Raw genomic sequence first — 12146 nt, forward strand, 5'->3', positions numbered from 1 at the left:
AAAGAGGGGAGAGTGGTAGATGGGGAATGACGTGGAGCAGCGATCCTCAGCTGGATGTAAACTGGAGAAAATGAGGTTGGCACCTCAACCTCTATGCCATCAAAGTGCCCCAAAATCACCATCAACTGCTGTTTGGTGGAAGCTTTTATTCCATCTTCTTATCGTACCAGAGTCCCCATATATCCATTTTGCATCCATTGAGTTTCAAGTCGTTTGTCTTGTAAGGTTTGTGGTGGCACAATGGCACACAGAGTCGTCCTTTCCCCCACATGCTTCTCCACCTCTTCATTTGTGTACTGCGTGCACACCCACTTGCCTCGAGATCACAGTGAACATTGCCTACAAAAAGCAGTGATGGCGCCCAAATGTTACCCAACCAGACACTCTTCAGGTCTTCAGCTAGGCCTTGACATTCTGCCAATATATCATGAATATATGATGTCCACGTATCATGACGGTCAGAATATCATATTTCATATGAATGTCAATATCCTGTCAATGAATATTACAAACAGGAGAGGTGACAAAGGGCAGCCTTATCTGAGTCCAGTGCTAGTGCTTATTGAGCTTGACTTGATGCCAAGAATGTCAACGTCTTGCTCAGAGTGTGTCGGCGAACCCTCTCCCACCATCTCCCACTGAATACATTGCGTGCAAAGATCATGACCCTGTCTGGATCTGAAAAAAGGCCGTGTTGCCTGGATTAGCAAATGTCAAACGTTTTTTAAACTCTAGTGCTTCCACATAGTGGGGGAATGTAACAAAGTACACTTCCTCAAGTACTCTACTTAAGTACACATTTGAGTATTTCCATTTTATGTAAGTAAACAGTTCTACTTCACAACATCTCAGAGAAAAATATTGTACTTTTTACTTCAGTACATCTGCGAACAGCTGTAATGACTAGTTTCTTTTCAGATTTCAATTTTTCATACCCTTTCAGACCATTTTACTGCACAATGAGTACTTTCACTTTCAGCACATTTTGCTGATGATACAGGTAATGATAATGCGGGACTTTTACTTGGAGTGGAGCATTTTCACAGTGTGATATTTGTGCTGAAGTAAAGAATCTGAATGCATCTTCTGCCGCTGCTTCCATTCTGTTCTTGTTTCTTGTCTTTCCCCTGGCAAACAACAAATCTGTGCATTAGTAGCATTACTGTGAACCTGCATCTTCAAAACCTGTCACACCCTCAGGTTTTCACAACAGTAGCTGCAGACTTTTTTTTGCCCATTGATACTTGTCCACTTACTGTGGAGTCGCCTCTATCAACCAGCCTTGAAAGTCTTGTGTTTCAAGCTCTCGAGAGACCGCCAGTGGCAACAAGTGCAGTCTTTCACCAGACCTTGGTGCTCTTTGCAGCTGCTATTGAGACATAGGTTTGAATAGGATCTGTTCTGCCTCCATACAAATACCCAACCTTGGTCTCCTCAAAGGTGAGACTTCTGCCTATGGAGGAATAAAATCAAGGGCGAGTCTACAAAGAAAACAGAGAGGGAAAAATAGAGGAAATTGAAAGTAATTGTAATTTTATTCATCCTCTGTGCTCAAAGGAAATATTATGAATGATAATGACTTTCTTCCCCCTAAATATTCACACATCTACTATGTAAACACACACACAAACACACACACACAACCCAAGACCATTTCCAACTTCCCTAGTCCCTAGCTTCTCAGCCGTTTCTTATTGGAGGAGAAGAAAAACAAGCAAAGCAGAGCAGAGCAGGACAGTGGAGGGGTGAGCCGGTTCAGGCCGGCGCTGCCCTCTGGGTTAATACCTGTAGGGAACAAAGCACTCAACAGCAAACTTCACTCACTAAACTTTGCACTTCCTGCACCACCACTGCACTTCTTTCACTCTGCCTTTGTTTATTTATTAATTTATTTATTTTCAATTCCTGTTTCTTAAAATAATATTCAAGCCAATTTAATAATATTTTTCCCTTTTCTGGTATTTTTTTTTGCTTTACTTTGATATTGTGAATATGTCTGCCACCTTATGCTTTGCTTTATTTCTGGGGGTTTTTTTTTTCACTATGAGATATTTTCCCTCCAGGTCAAAAATGTCTTGTTTTGCTTCTGTATTCCAGCGTTACGGTCAGCTTTATGATCTGTCCCGATCAGAGAGGTCAAAAGTGCATGAGCTGGCAGTCACCATGGCCACTGACGGGCAGCCTCTGGAGCGCATTGAAGAGCTTCTGGGCGTCGCTGTGGGACCTCTAGACCTGTCTGTTAAAACGGTGCTGCGTGACGCAGTGGAGAGAGTAGTGGCCGCACTCAGGTATTACCTCTCTCTCTCTCTCTCTATTTGTGCTATTTCTTCATAACATGCACAGCAGAAAACACAAACTCAGGGGTAGTAAGATCCACTCTTGTCAGTAGATATCACCAAGTCTTTCCGTTGACAGCATACACGGTGACACAGAGAAGCTTGGCTGTACACTTGGAGCACTTATTCAGCATTTTGGAAAATATGCTTTTTCGCCGTCTTGCCAGGAGTTGGATGAGGAAAATCGATAACACTCTCATGTCTGTACACCAACTATGGAGCTGGAGCCAAGAGGCAATTAGCTTAGCATAAAGACAGGAGGCACAGGAGAGGCTGCTGGCCTGGCTTTCTCTAAAGTTCAATAATAAACTTAGCAGCGCCTCTAAAGCTCAACGATTAACATGTTGTTTAAACAACATAATCCATATAACAACAACAACCAAAAAAGAAATGTAGAAAAATGAAGTCGTACAGCTGGGCTCACCGATTTCCAGGAATCTCTGCTAGTCAACCTCCCATTGACAACAAGACGTTCATGCGCAAAAGACACATTAGACACTAACTTAAAAGTAGAAAAATATACCTTTTACACCCAGAGAGTATATTAATATATCAGTTTATGTTAAACTTCTGAGCCTAGATGTCATCGTCGAAAGAAAACAAAGTGACTGACCGGATTTTAGTCATAGTTACTTGCTTCTTCACCATCATTTAGCTAAATCACAACATCTCCTGCTTTCGGAGTCAGAGCACTTTCAACTCTAGACCTGCCTCTGAAGTTAGTGTTTGTTATTGTGGATACCACTGTTCTTCTTCTCACTGGGTTATAAATCATAAATGGTGTTGCACACCAGTAGCTCCCCTCTAAGCCCTGCGTTGTTCAGAAAAATGGTTAATAATAACAGGACAATGTTGGGAAAATTACACCGCTGTAGGCTTGTGCACTCTGTGCTACTGAAGATATCGCCCACTGTGACGAACCTAAGGAAGGCAGCAAGAAAATCAACTTGTCAGGTTACTATATGTATTTCCTTTCTTTCGTATTTTAATCTCTTTTGCATTTGCTGCTGCGCCTTGTCAGACAACATTATCATCTACATGCCTCCCTTTCATACCTGTCTGTTGAGATTGCACACATATGCATGTGAAAATAAATAGATTTTTTAAAACAAGTCCAATTAAGGGCAGCATCTATATCCACCTCAAAAGCGTGCTTTGTGATGCATTTTCTAAAATATTGAAGGCCACCCCTTCACACCACCTACTGCCTGATCTCTGTTGGTTGTTATCTGAAAATATACTGCATATTGGTCCACTTTGGGCTCAGCATGTTGGTGGGAAAAGACTGTCAAAACAAATGCCTGAAGTGTTGCATTGAATCTACAGTAGCTGCCTGTGGGAGTTGGACTGGGAGCGTTTTATTGGTGTCTTCCTGCTCCCTGCGTTCAAAAGGAAGGGAGAGATGATTCACCCTGACACATCTGCAGAGCTTCTAGATTTTAGGGCCACGGAAAAAACTTGGATGTTGAACGATTTAACATGATGTTACTGAGAAACAGGAAGTTGCTTTCAATTAACATTTGCACAGGCTTAAAGGGAAGGCTTTTTTTTTTTTTTAAATGTATGTCCTTTTTGACAGACCAAGGAGCACAGATTTACTGACAAGGCCAGATATTATCGAGCCTTCTGATTGGCTTGATAAATAGGCGCCAGTCTCCTTGATTATATTCCTGCCTCATTTCCTGCTTCTTTATGGCTGCTCAATGGCGCATGGTGGAGATAGATGGCACCTGCAATTTAGACACACACTCGCTCACACACACACACACACACACACACACACACACACACACACACACACACACACACACACGCACACACGCACCAGAAAATCCTTTTGCACATGCACAGACACTCAGGCGTTTGTAGTTAACCAGACATGAAGGCGCTCTTCCTGCTGAACACACACACATACACACACTCTTTCTTGCATGCACACGCTCTTCCCCTTTCTCTGATTCATTATCGTCTTATAATTAATGCAGCCTAATACAGCTGTTCCCCTGCAGATCTCACTTGGCTCCCACAGCAACACACACACTATGTATCAGTGTGTGTGTGTGTGTGTGTGTGTGTGTGAGTGTGAGTGTGTGTGTGATGTGTGAGAGAGGCAAACACAGCCTTATGTATTCGCTGGAGGTATTCTTTCCCTTGAACGTGTTGCTCAGCGCTCTTGCATATGAATACACCTTAATGCATTCAAGTACGGCTCTGTGCGTGCGTGAGTGTGTGTGTGCGTGCGTGCGTGCGTCTGTTGTTGCAGGGCTTTCTCGAAGCATTGTGTTTGGCAGGTATGAATGAGCCGGTCTTGTTTTTGGCTCTCTCGAAGCCTTCAGTCTGGCGCAGCAGGCATACCTGAGCCTCACACTAATGGCCATCTTTTGTATCTGTCATAACCGTTCTGTGTTTGTGTGTCTTTGAAGAGAAAATGTAAGTGGTAAAATGCAATAAAGAAAATGCTGTGTCGTCTTTCTGCCTTTTGCCGCGCCATTTTTATGTTGTGTATATGCATGTATATGTGTGTGTGTGTATGTATGTGTATGTGCATGTCACACATATACACGTATGTGTGTGTGCACAGGCCTTGGTTTGTGTGTGTGTGTGTGTGTGTGTGTGTGTGTGTGTGTGTACGCACATGAGCCCAGCAGCAAAGGGGAGTTGAGTCAGGGGAAATCACCCTTTTTTTTTTTTCTGCTTTCTGTCTTCGTGAAAAATGGCCCTCCTCTTGCGACATACAGTACACACATATATACACACACACACACACACACACACACACACACACACACACATACATTGCTGCAGAGCCCACAGCCACACCAGGAAATACACTAATGACACTGCAGAAAAGATCACATTTTACCTATTTAAGCTCACCTACTAGTATGTTTCATTAAATCTCATTTACACCTGATTTGAAAAGAGAAGCTGAGTTGGTCAGCGTTAGATGATTCAATTTGTTAGGTTTGGACAGAATTTGCAGAAAACAGCTTAGGTATTTCAGTGAATGAAAGGGGTTATGACAGAGTTTAAGCAAAGCCAAGTCCTTATACAGAGCTGAAGGGTAGACAGATCCAGTCCCTTGGCGGGAGTATGCAGACAGGTCCAAGTCCTCGGTGAGAGCAGACTGGCAGGACACAAACAAAGCAGGTGTGGGTTAGACACCTGAGCACAACAGGGAGAACACAACCGATTAGGTATACAGAAAGTAAACAAGGCAAAAACCGACTGGGTGCTTCGGGTAGGTGGTTACCGCGCAGCAAGCGGACGATACGACGGATCCTGGTAGTGATCCAGGTGCTTATATACAGAGTGAGCAGGTGGGTCTCGATTGGTGAGTTCAGGAGGCTGGTCCCAACCTGCTGGCCATGAGACAAACAGGAGACACCAGGCAGGGGAATCACGGGAGCACAGAGGGGAAGGAGGGGAGACTGCAGATCCCCACAAAACTATTCGATTTTCTGATGTATTTCACCAACATGCTCACGCAGCCTTTGAGCTTGTCACATTGGAGATGTTTTCAAATGTTTTTTAGTTGCATCATGTCTCTAGGACTTTAAATGATTTCATGATGGTTAATCTTTGCAAAGCTGCGTTTGCTTCAAATCTTTAATCGCTGCCAGACATGTTTTTAACCAACGCCGTCCCTGAGAAGAAAGCCTTTGATTCCTCTTTTTTTCTGATTTTCTTTTCTCAGCTGTTGTCCCTCTCTATTGTGGTCATTTGAAAATCTTATCTTCATGAGCGAATTATGAAAGATGATTGTGGTGATGTGGTTTGTCTTTCAGCGGAGACCCCGATGCCCTGACGAATTACCCACAACCGCTCCAGGTCCTGGAGGCCATGGTGACCGCTGTGCACAAAAATGTACAGATTGGGTAGGTTATCTACAGCAACTCACACACAGAGACAGACCACACACACCTTTGCCTTACTGTATTTGTAGAAACCTTCAATAGATGACTTTTATTGCCGTCCTTAAACATCATCATCCTCACAGAACAGATCAAATAAATCAATCCCAAGCACACTGTGTGTTTTTGAGTCATAACACACACAACGATGCAGAGATGTTTCCCCTCCTCCATCTCTTTACTCTCTCTTGCTTTTCTCATCTCTATTCAAGGCCTGAAATTAACACCTGCTGAGTGTCAAATGCCAGTAAAATGTCTGTTTGATAGCTGAATCAACGAGAGGCACCTGCCAACCTGTCTGGAAGCTTTTCGGAGCTGACAACATTTTGATAGCGCCTCTGGTCAGCTCTTTTGTGACCATCAGCCAAACACAGTAAACCGATGGATCTGTGACAACATGGCTCCTAATCTGCTGCCTGTCGGTGGAGTTTTGCACAAATCGACATAATCTAAGCTTGGATTGGAAGATCTCAGAATGCCACCTTCAACACTTTCATTATTGATTCGTCTTTAGATTATTTTGTCGGTTAAATGTTTAGTTGAAGCAAAATACTGAAATGTTAGCTCAAACAATGAATTTTTTTTTATCTAATTTGGACATTTTGCCAGCAAGAAGAATCACAAATTAAAGTAATTGAGTGTTTTGATTACAGTAAATGTCTAAATTTGCTTGAATATCTACATTGATTTTTTTGTATATACACAAAAAGAGAATTTTTTGCAGGCTTGGAAGACATCTCTGTGTGAAAAGCTTAATTTCTTGGCAAGTTAATGTCATATCTCAGCCTGAGCCAAAAACCTTGAATTAGCCACCTGACCACAGCTCTGCTCCTGTCTTCTCTATCTCTGTCTCGTTATCTGCCTCACTCCACCTGTCTGTCTGATGTCCCCCCCGCCCTCCTCTCGCAGTGACAGCGCCGTGACTTCAGACGACCTCCTGGCTTGGTTGCATCCATTCTGCGGCGACGCGTCGCTGCCTGTGCGGCCTCGGATCGACGTGCTGCAGATCCTGGAGAGCAACTTCAGCCTCCAAGACAGTGACGTTCGTCTCCTGCTGCTCTACAGAACTCAGGCTGTTCTCAAAGACAGAGAGGTAAGTCACACGCACAAGCAGCCATGACTCATCAGCACTCGAATGTGAGAGATTTTAAGTATACATAACTTTAATCCCAAACACTCGAAGAGTAAAGCACTGGAACTTGATCTGAAGAAGGCTACAATTGTCTTTTCTTTTCTCCAAGGTCATATAAATGCTGGACCATACATTTTGAAAAAGTACTAGAAATTGATGGGTTGAGAAAAAAGATAAATGGATTGAGATCAGAGTAGAAATGGGGTAGTGAAGATGCTGAGAGGGTGCATAAATTACTCACTCATCCCATCATGAAATATGTGAAGGTTGGCATATACATATACATGTACTATAAAAAAGGGATAAAAGAGAGGAAGTTAAAATCTGTCTAGTTGCAGCTAAAGCTGCTGCTGCTGCTGCTGCTGCACAGCTGACATCATTACTGCTTTATTTGACCTGTGATTTACAAACATTGTTGAAAGAAATTAACATTAGTTTTCAGAAAGTGATCCGCTCGTGACTTTTCATGATCATAACAAACATTTCTAAAGGTGTTTCAGTCGTCACAGTTGTCAGAGACCTTTGCAGACACTTGTATTATATTTATAGAACCAGTTAAGAGTAAACAAATGTTTCATCTTGGGAAATCTGATTCAAAATTGCAGTCGTGCATCTAAATTACACGGAGGTTGCCACAAGAAATCAGAGACTTCCAAAAAATGTTCAGTTTGTATCCGTATATAATGAAATTCTGTATTTACTCAGTTTGCACAATGCTACATAATCGCACTTCAGAAATGACAGAGATTATAAAATACACATCCTTCATAAGATCATAATTACCTTAAATTGAATGAGGGGAAACAGGTCTTCAGAAGCAGCTTGTGCTACTTTACTTACTTACTTTGAATGGAGATGATTTGATTTCCAAAAAAATGTAAAACCAGCCCATGCTGACATAAATGTTTGTTAGCATTCCTAAATCCTCTTTATATTTGCAGTAGTGTTTGATACACAGTAGTTACAAAATCTGGGTTCACGCATGCTGGGAGTTTGCACATGCGTGTGTTTGCGTGCGTGGTTCTGCCTGTGTCCTCCCCCTCCCCGGTGTAATCGGAGTAGCAAGTCATTAAAGTTTCCCAACTGACTAATTAATGGCCTGGGCTGGTTAATCAATGTGTAAATGTATGCGTGCAGCCGTGGGCCATTGTCAGCGCAGGTAGACAGGACGTGGGCCCGGACTCTTTAACTAATTGGGTGCACTCCCGACATTTGGCAGCCTCATACGAAACACACACACGTGCTGGGGGAGGGCACACGTATGCGCTTTTAAAGGAGTGTATATCCAAGAGATCAGTTAATTAATCTTGTAAAAGATTAAGAGCAAGACTCATTTCAGATGAAGTGCCATTTTCTCTCTTTCCCTTGTTGCTCCTTGAGGCTACTAAAAAGCCTCTGCGTGATGTGTGAGCAGGGTTTTTTGTAGGCAAACGTCTCATTTAGCTTTGATTAGCTCACATTTTTGTTAGCTGGAAAGATTTTTCATATCCACATCTGCACACAAAGATGCGAAGCTGTGAACACATCCCAGCACACACGTCGCCGCTCTGAAATTTATTACATTTGGACTCCTAATTGGAGTGACACTCCATTGTCTCTGCTGGCTGTTGCCCAGCTGAAGGCAGTGGCACAGTAATCATGCTGGGTAGGCCGGTGCCTCCTGTAAGCAATGCAGGCACTCGTGGCATGCTGGTGCCCCGAGGCCATGCCAGAGACGTGCCCCAGTCTGACCTCATCACGTTGGCTTAGAACCAGAAAGACAGAGGGAAGTGGAGGAAGGGGAGGAGAGAGAGGTGGTGAAAAGGTGAGGTGCTGACAGAGACGACAGGGGGGTGAAGAAGGAAGGAAAAGAGTTGGTATTGTTACCTTTCTGTCCTCCTGGTCCCCTAACTAATCAGCACACATCCCTTCTGACTGTGTCCCACAGGCTGCCTGACACACACACACAAACCACTGTATCCGTGTTTCACTGCATACTCAGCCCTCACGTGCAGTACACACATACCTCCGCACACACACACACGCAGACTGCCTGCTGCGATTTCCATGACAACCATGCTGTCAAGCCGCAGTTTGTGAGTGAAACTGATGCCAGTAGTATGTTTAAGTTGGAGTTTCTCTCATCTCTCCTTTTGCGCCGCTGTCTGTTTGCTGTTCTGACAAAGGCGCCTGATTAGCACTGTCGCCTGCGATCAAAAGCAGCTGCAAAGTATCTATATGCACACACACACACACACACACATGCACACACACAGACACAGACACAATACACACACACACTGGTGTACTGTCAAATGTAGAGAAGTTTCCATGATAATATGCATGAACATATACAAGCACACACATGCACAAAAATACTGTATGCACATATCATCTGAGTGTCTTAATTATTCAAAAAAAAAAGATGTAACTGAAAAAGGTTGAAGAAAACATTGCTTTGATCTTGAAATGAATCTCACCTCATCCTCTCCATCGCTCTCTGCCTGACTGATGTGCAGAGTGTAGAGCTCACAATGCTAAAATTTCATTGATGTATTAAAAGTGGACAGGGAAAAAAGGTATTTCAGAGAGCCCCCGGGGACCTCAAATATCATTAATTTTGTATTTATTTGTTGTTTTTGTGGCAAATTAAAAAGAAAGGAAACTAATATTTGGGGTTTTTTTATTCTCAGAATGAGCATGCAATGAAAATTGGTTCATTGATCAAAAAGAGAGAGCAGATTAGAGGGGATGAAACGACAGGTTTTCAATTGATTGTGTGATTATTCAGAATCAGAATAGCTGTCATTTGTCCCTTTCAATGTGGTACAAATTGGCCTCTTTGATTGTCATTGATAAATTACAGACATTATGGCAGACTTGCATAATATTCTTTTTTTCTTGAAAACAGGCAATTGATTGATATAGAAATATGGATATTACTTTAAAATTGAACAAGAGGGGGCAATAAAATAGCAAAGTCAGAGATACGAATATCAGGATGGTCTGCTGTGATGTTCATGTACTGAAGTGACCTGACTGCTGACCTGCTGGCAGAGTAGATGGAAAATTATGACATACCTTTACAATACCACAGGATTAGTTTTGTTGCCAAAAGGTGACATGACTTACTGAAGTAGTGCTTACTGTACTACTGATATGGATTTCTTAAGATTAGCTCAGGCTGAGACTCCTTTGGTTGGAGACCTTCCAGGCAGTTGGCAGCCTGTCAGAGCGAAATGAAAAGCAGTAAATAGGGTCAACGAGAAAAAAAAAGCCCTAAAAAACAAGCAGATTTTTTTTATCTGCCGACCAAGCCAGGCTAGCTGCTTCCCCTTGTTTCCAGTTGTTGTGCTAAGCTAAGCTAATCGGCTGCTGTAGCTTCATATTGACCACACAGATATGAGAATGACGTTGACGTTCTCATCTAAATCTTGGTGAAAAGGTGATTAAGGCTGTTTGAATCAGCTTATAAACTGTACAGTGAGCTTGAAGTCGCCAGTACGCCTTTGCTACAGCTTGTGCAGTATGTACTGTGCGTGAATAATGCACTACACATGTTTTTGTTAGCTGTCTCTGTTTGTTGCTTTTCATTTTCCTGTGATGAGCTGCCAGCAGCCTCTCAGATCTCTGACACCAGGGCTCACAGCCTGAACTAATGCCTGTGTGTCACTATCACCAGGGACTCATTTAAAATGACCATATATAAAAAAAGAAATAAATAAATGAAGTTGACAATCTCTTTAAACCTAAAATAACAGATATCTTTGCCACCTGGGAGCAGCTAAAATAAGCTGTTGACACAACAACAATATTGTCACCACTCAAGTTGATGTGGCAACTAGTTAGCAAAGAGGTGCCATTACTTCATATGAAGTCATGTGTCTGACCGCCTTTTTCTGGTCTTCTGAGTGAAATATCTGTCTCTTTAGCTCAATGCTCCACTTTGTTCACCAGCTAGTTGCTAACGTTGTTTGGTGCTGGTCAGGCGGAGAACAGCGGGCGTCTAAAACTTTGACTGAAAAGTTGCAGGATGGAAAACAAATTTTGTTTGTTGCTTCTTCTTCTTCTTACACATTATCATTGTATCCATTGTTATGATAAAAATATTGATTTTTAGAGGGTCACGGTGGACTGAAGCCAAGAGGCAGGGTACACACCGTACAGACCGCTGGTCAATCACTCAACACGGTCTTAATAATAGCTCGCACGTCTATCTTTTACAATTCCTAAGCATTACCATCCTAACTGAATTTGGATTCCGGGTACAGTATCTGCGATTATCACAGCCGATTTAGCTCGAAGGTTATCGCTTCTACAGCTTTCTCTCTTTTTGTTTTCCAGTCTCCTGATAAACCTGGTTGTGTTTGTTCCAAGGCTGCATTGTGTATTCCTGCAGATCTGATTCACTTACTGTGTAATCCTCCATCCTTGCCTCATCGCCTCGTGCGCGCACCTCTTTGACAGTACGTCAAGAAACCCTCAGATCCTCACAGTCTGTTAGGATCTGAAAAGTCTTGTAGTCTTTTCACATTGGCAGTCCAAGCCTCGCCCTCCCCCCCCCCTGCCTGCCTGTGTCTGCAGTCTGCATGTTTCTGTCCGTGCACCCTCATCCATATACAGAGGCTGTTTTTGTCTTATAGACCCGAACAGACAGACGCACATGCATTTCAGCATGTCAGCCTGTGATAGCACCAGACAAATGCTATTATGATGGATGCTCTTTAGCCCAGTGGTGTCCAGACTGAGTCAGGCCAGGCTGTGTCAGTGGAAAGGCCACTGCAT

At 42.9% G+C, this 12146-nt stretch overlaps 1 protein-coding gene across 2 annotated transcripts in view; it reads left to right on the plus strand.

Annotated features, from left to right (window-relative positions):
- nbas (NBAS subunit of NRZ tethering complex) overlaps positions 1–12146 on the plus strand; it is a 139325-nt gene that overhangs the window by 97113 nt on the left and 30066 nt on the right. For both annotated transcript variants that reach the window (XM_076756131.1, XM_076756134.1), the window contains exons 47-49: positions 2098–2288; positions 6125–6214; positions 7160–7343. In XM_076756131.1, coding sequence (XP_076612246.1) covers positions 2098–2288; positions 6125–6214; positions 7160–7343 — 465 coding nt within the window. The remainder of the gene's footprint in view (positions 1–2097; positions 2289–6124; positions 6215–7159; positions 7344–12146) is intronic.

The sequence above is a fragment of the Chaetodon auriga genome, chromosome 18 (genome assembly GCF_051107435.1).
Source record: "Chaetodon auriga isolate fChaAug3 chromosome 18, fChaAug3.hap1, whole genome shotgun sequence".
Lineage (NCBI taxonomy): Eukaryota > Metazoa > Chordata > Actinopteri > Chaetodontiformes > Chaetodontidae > Chaetodon > Chaetodon auriga.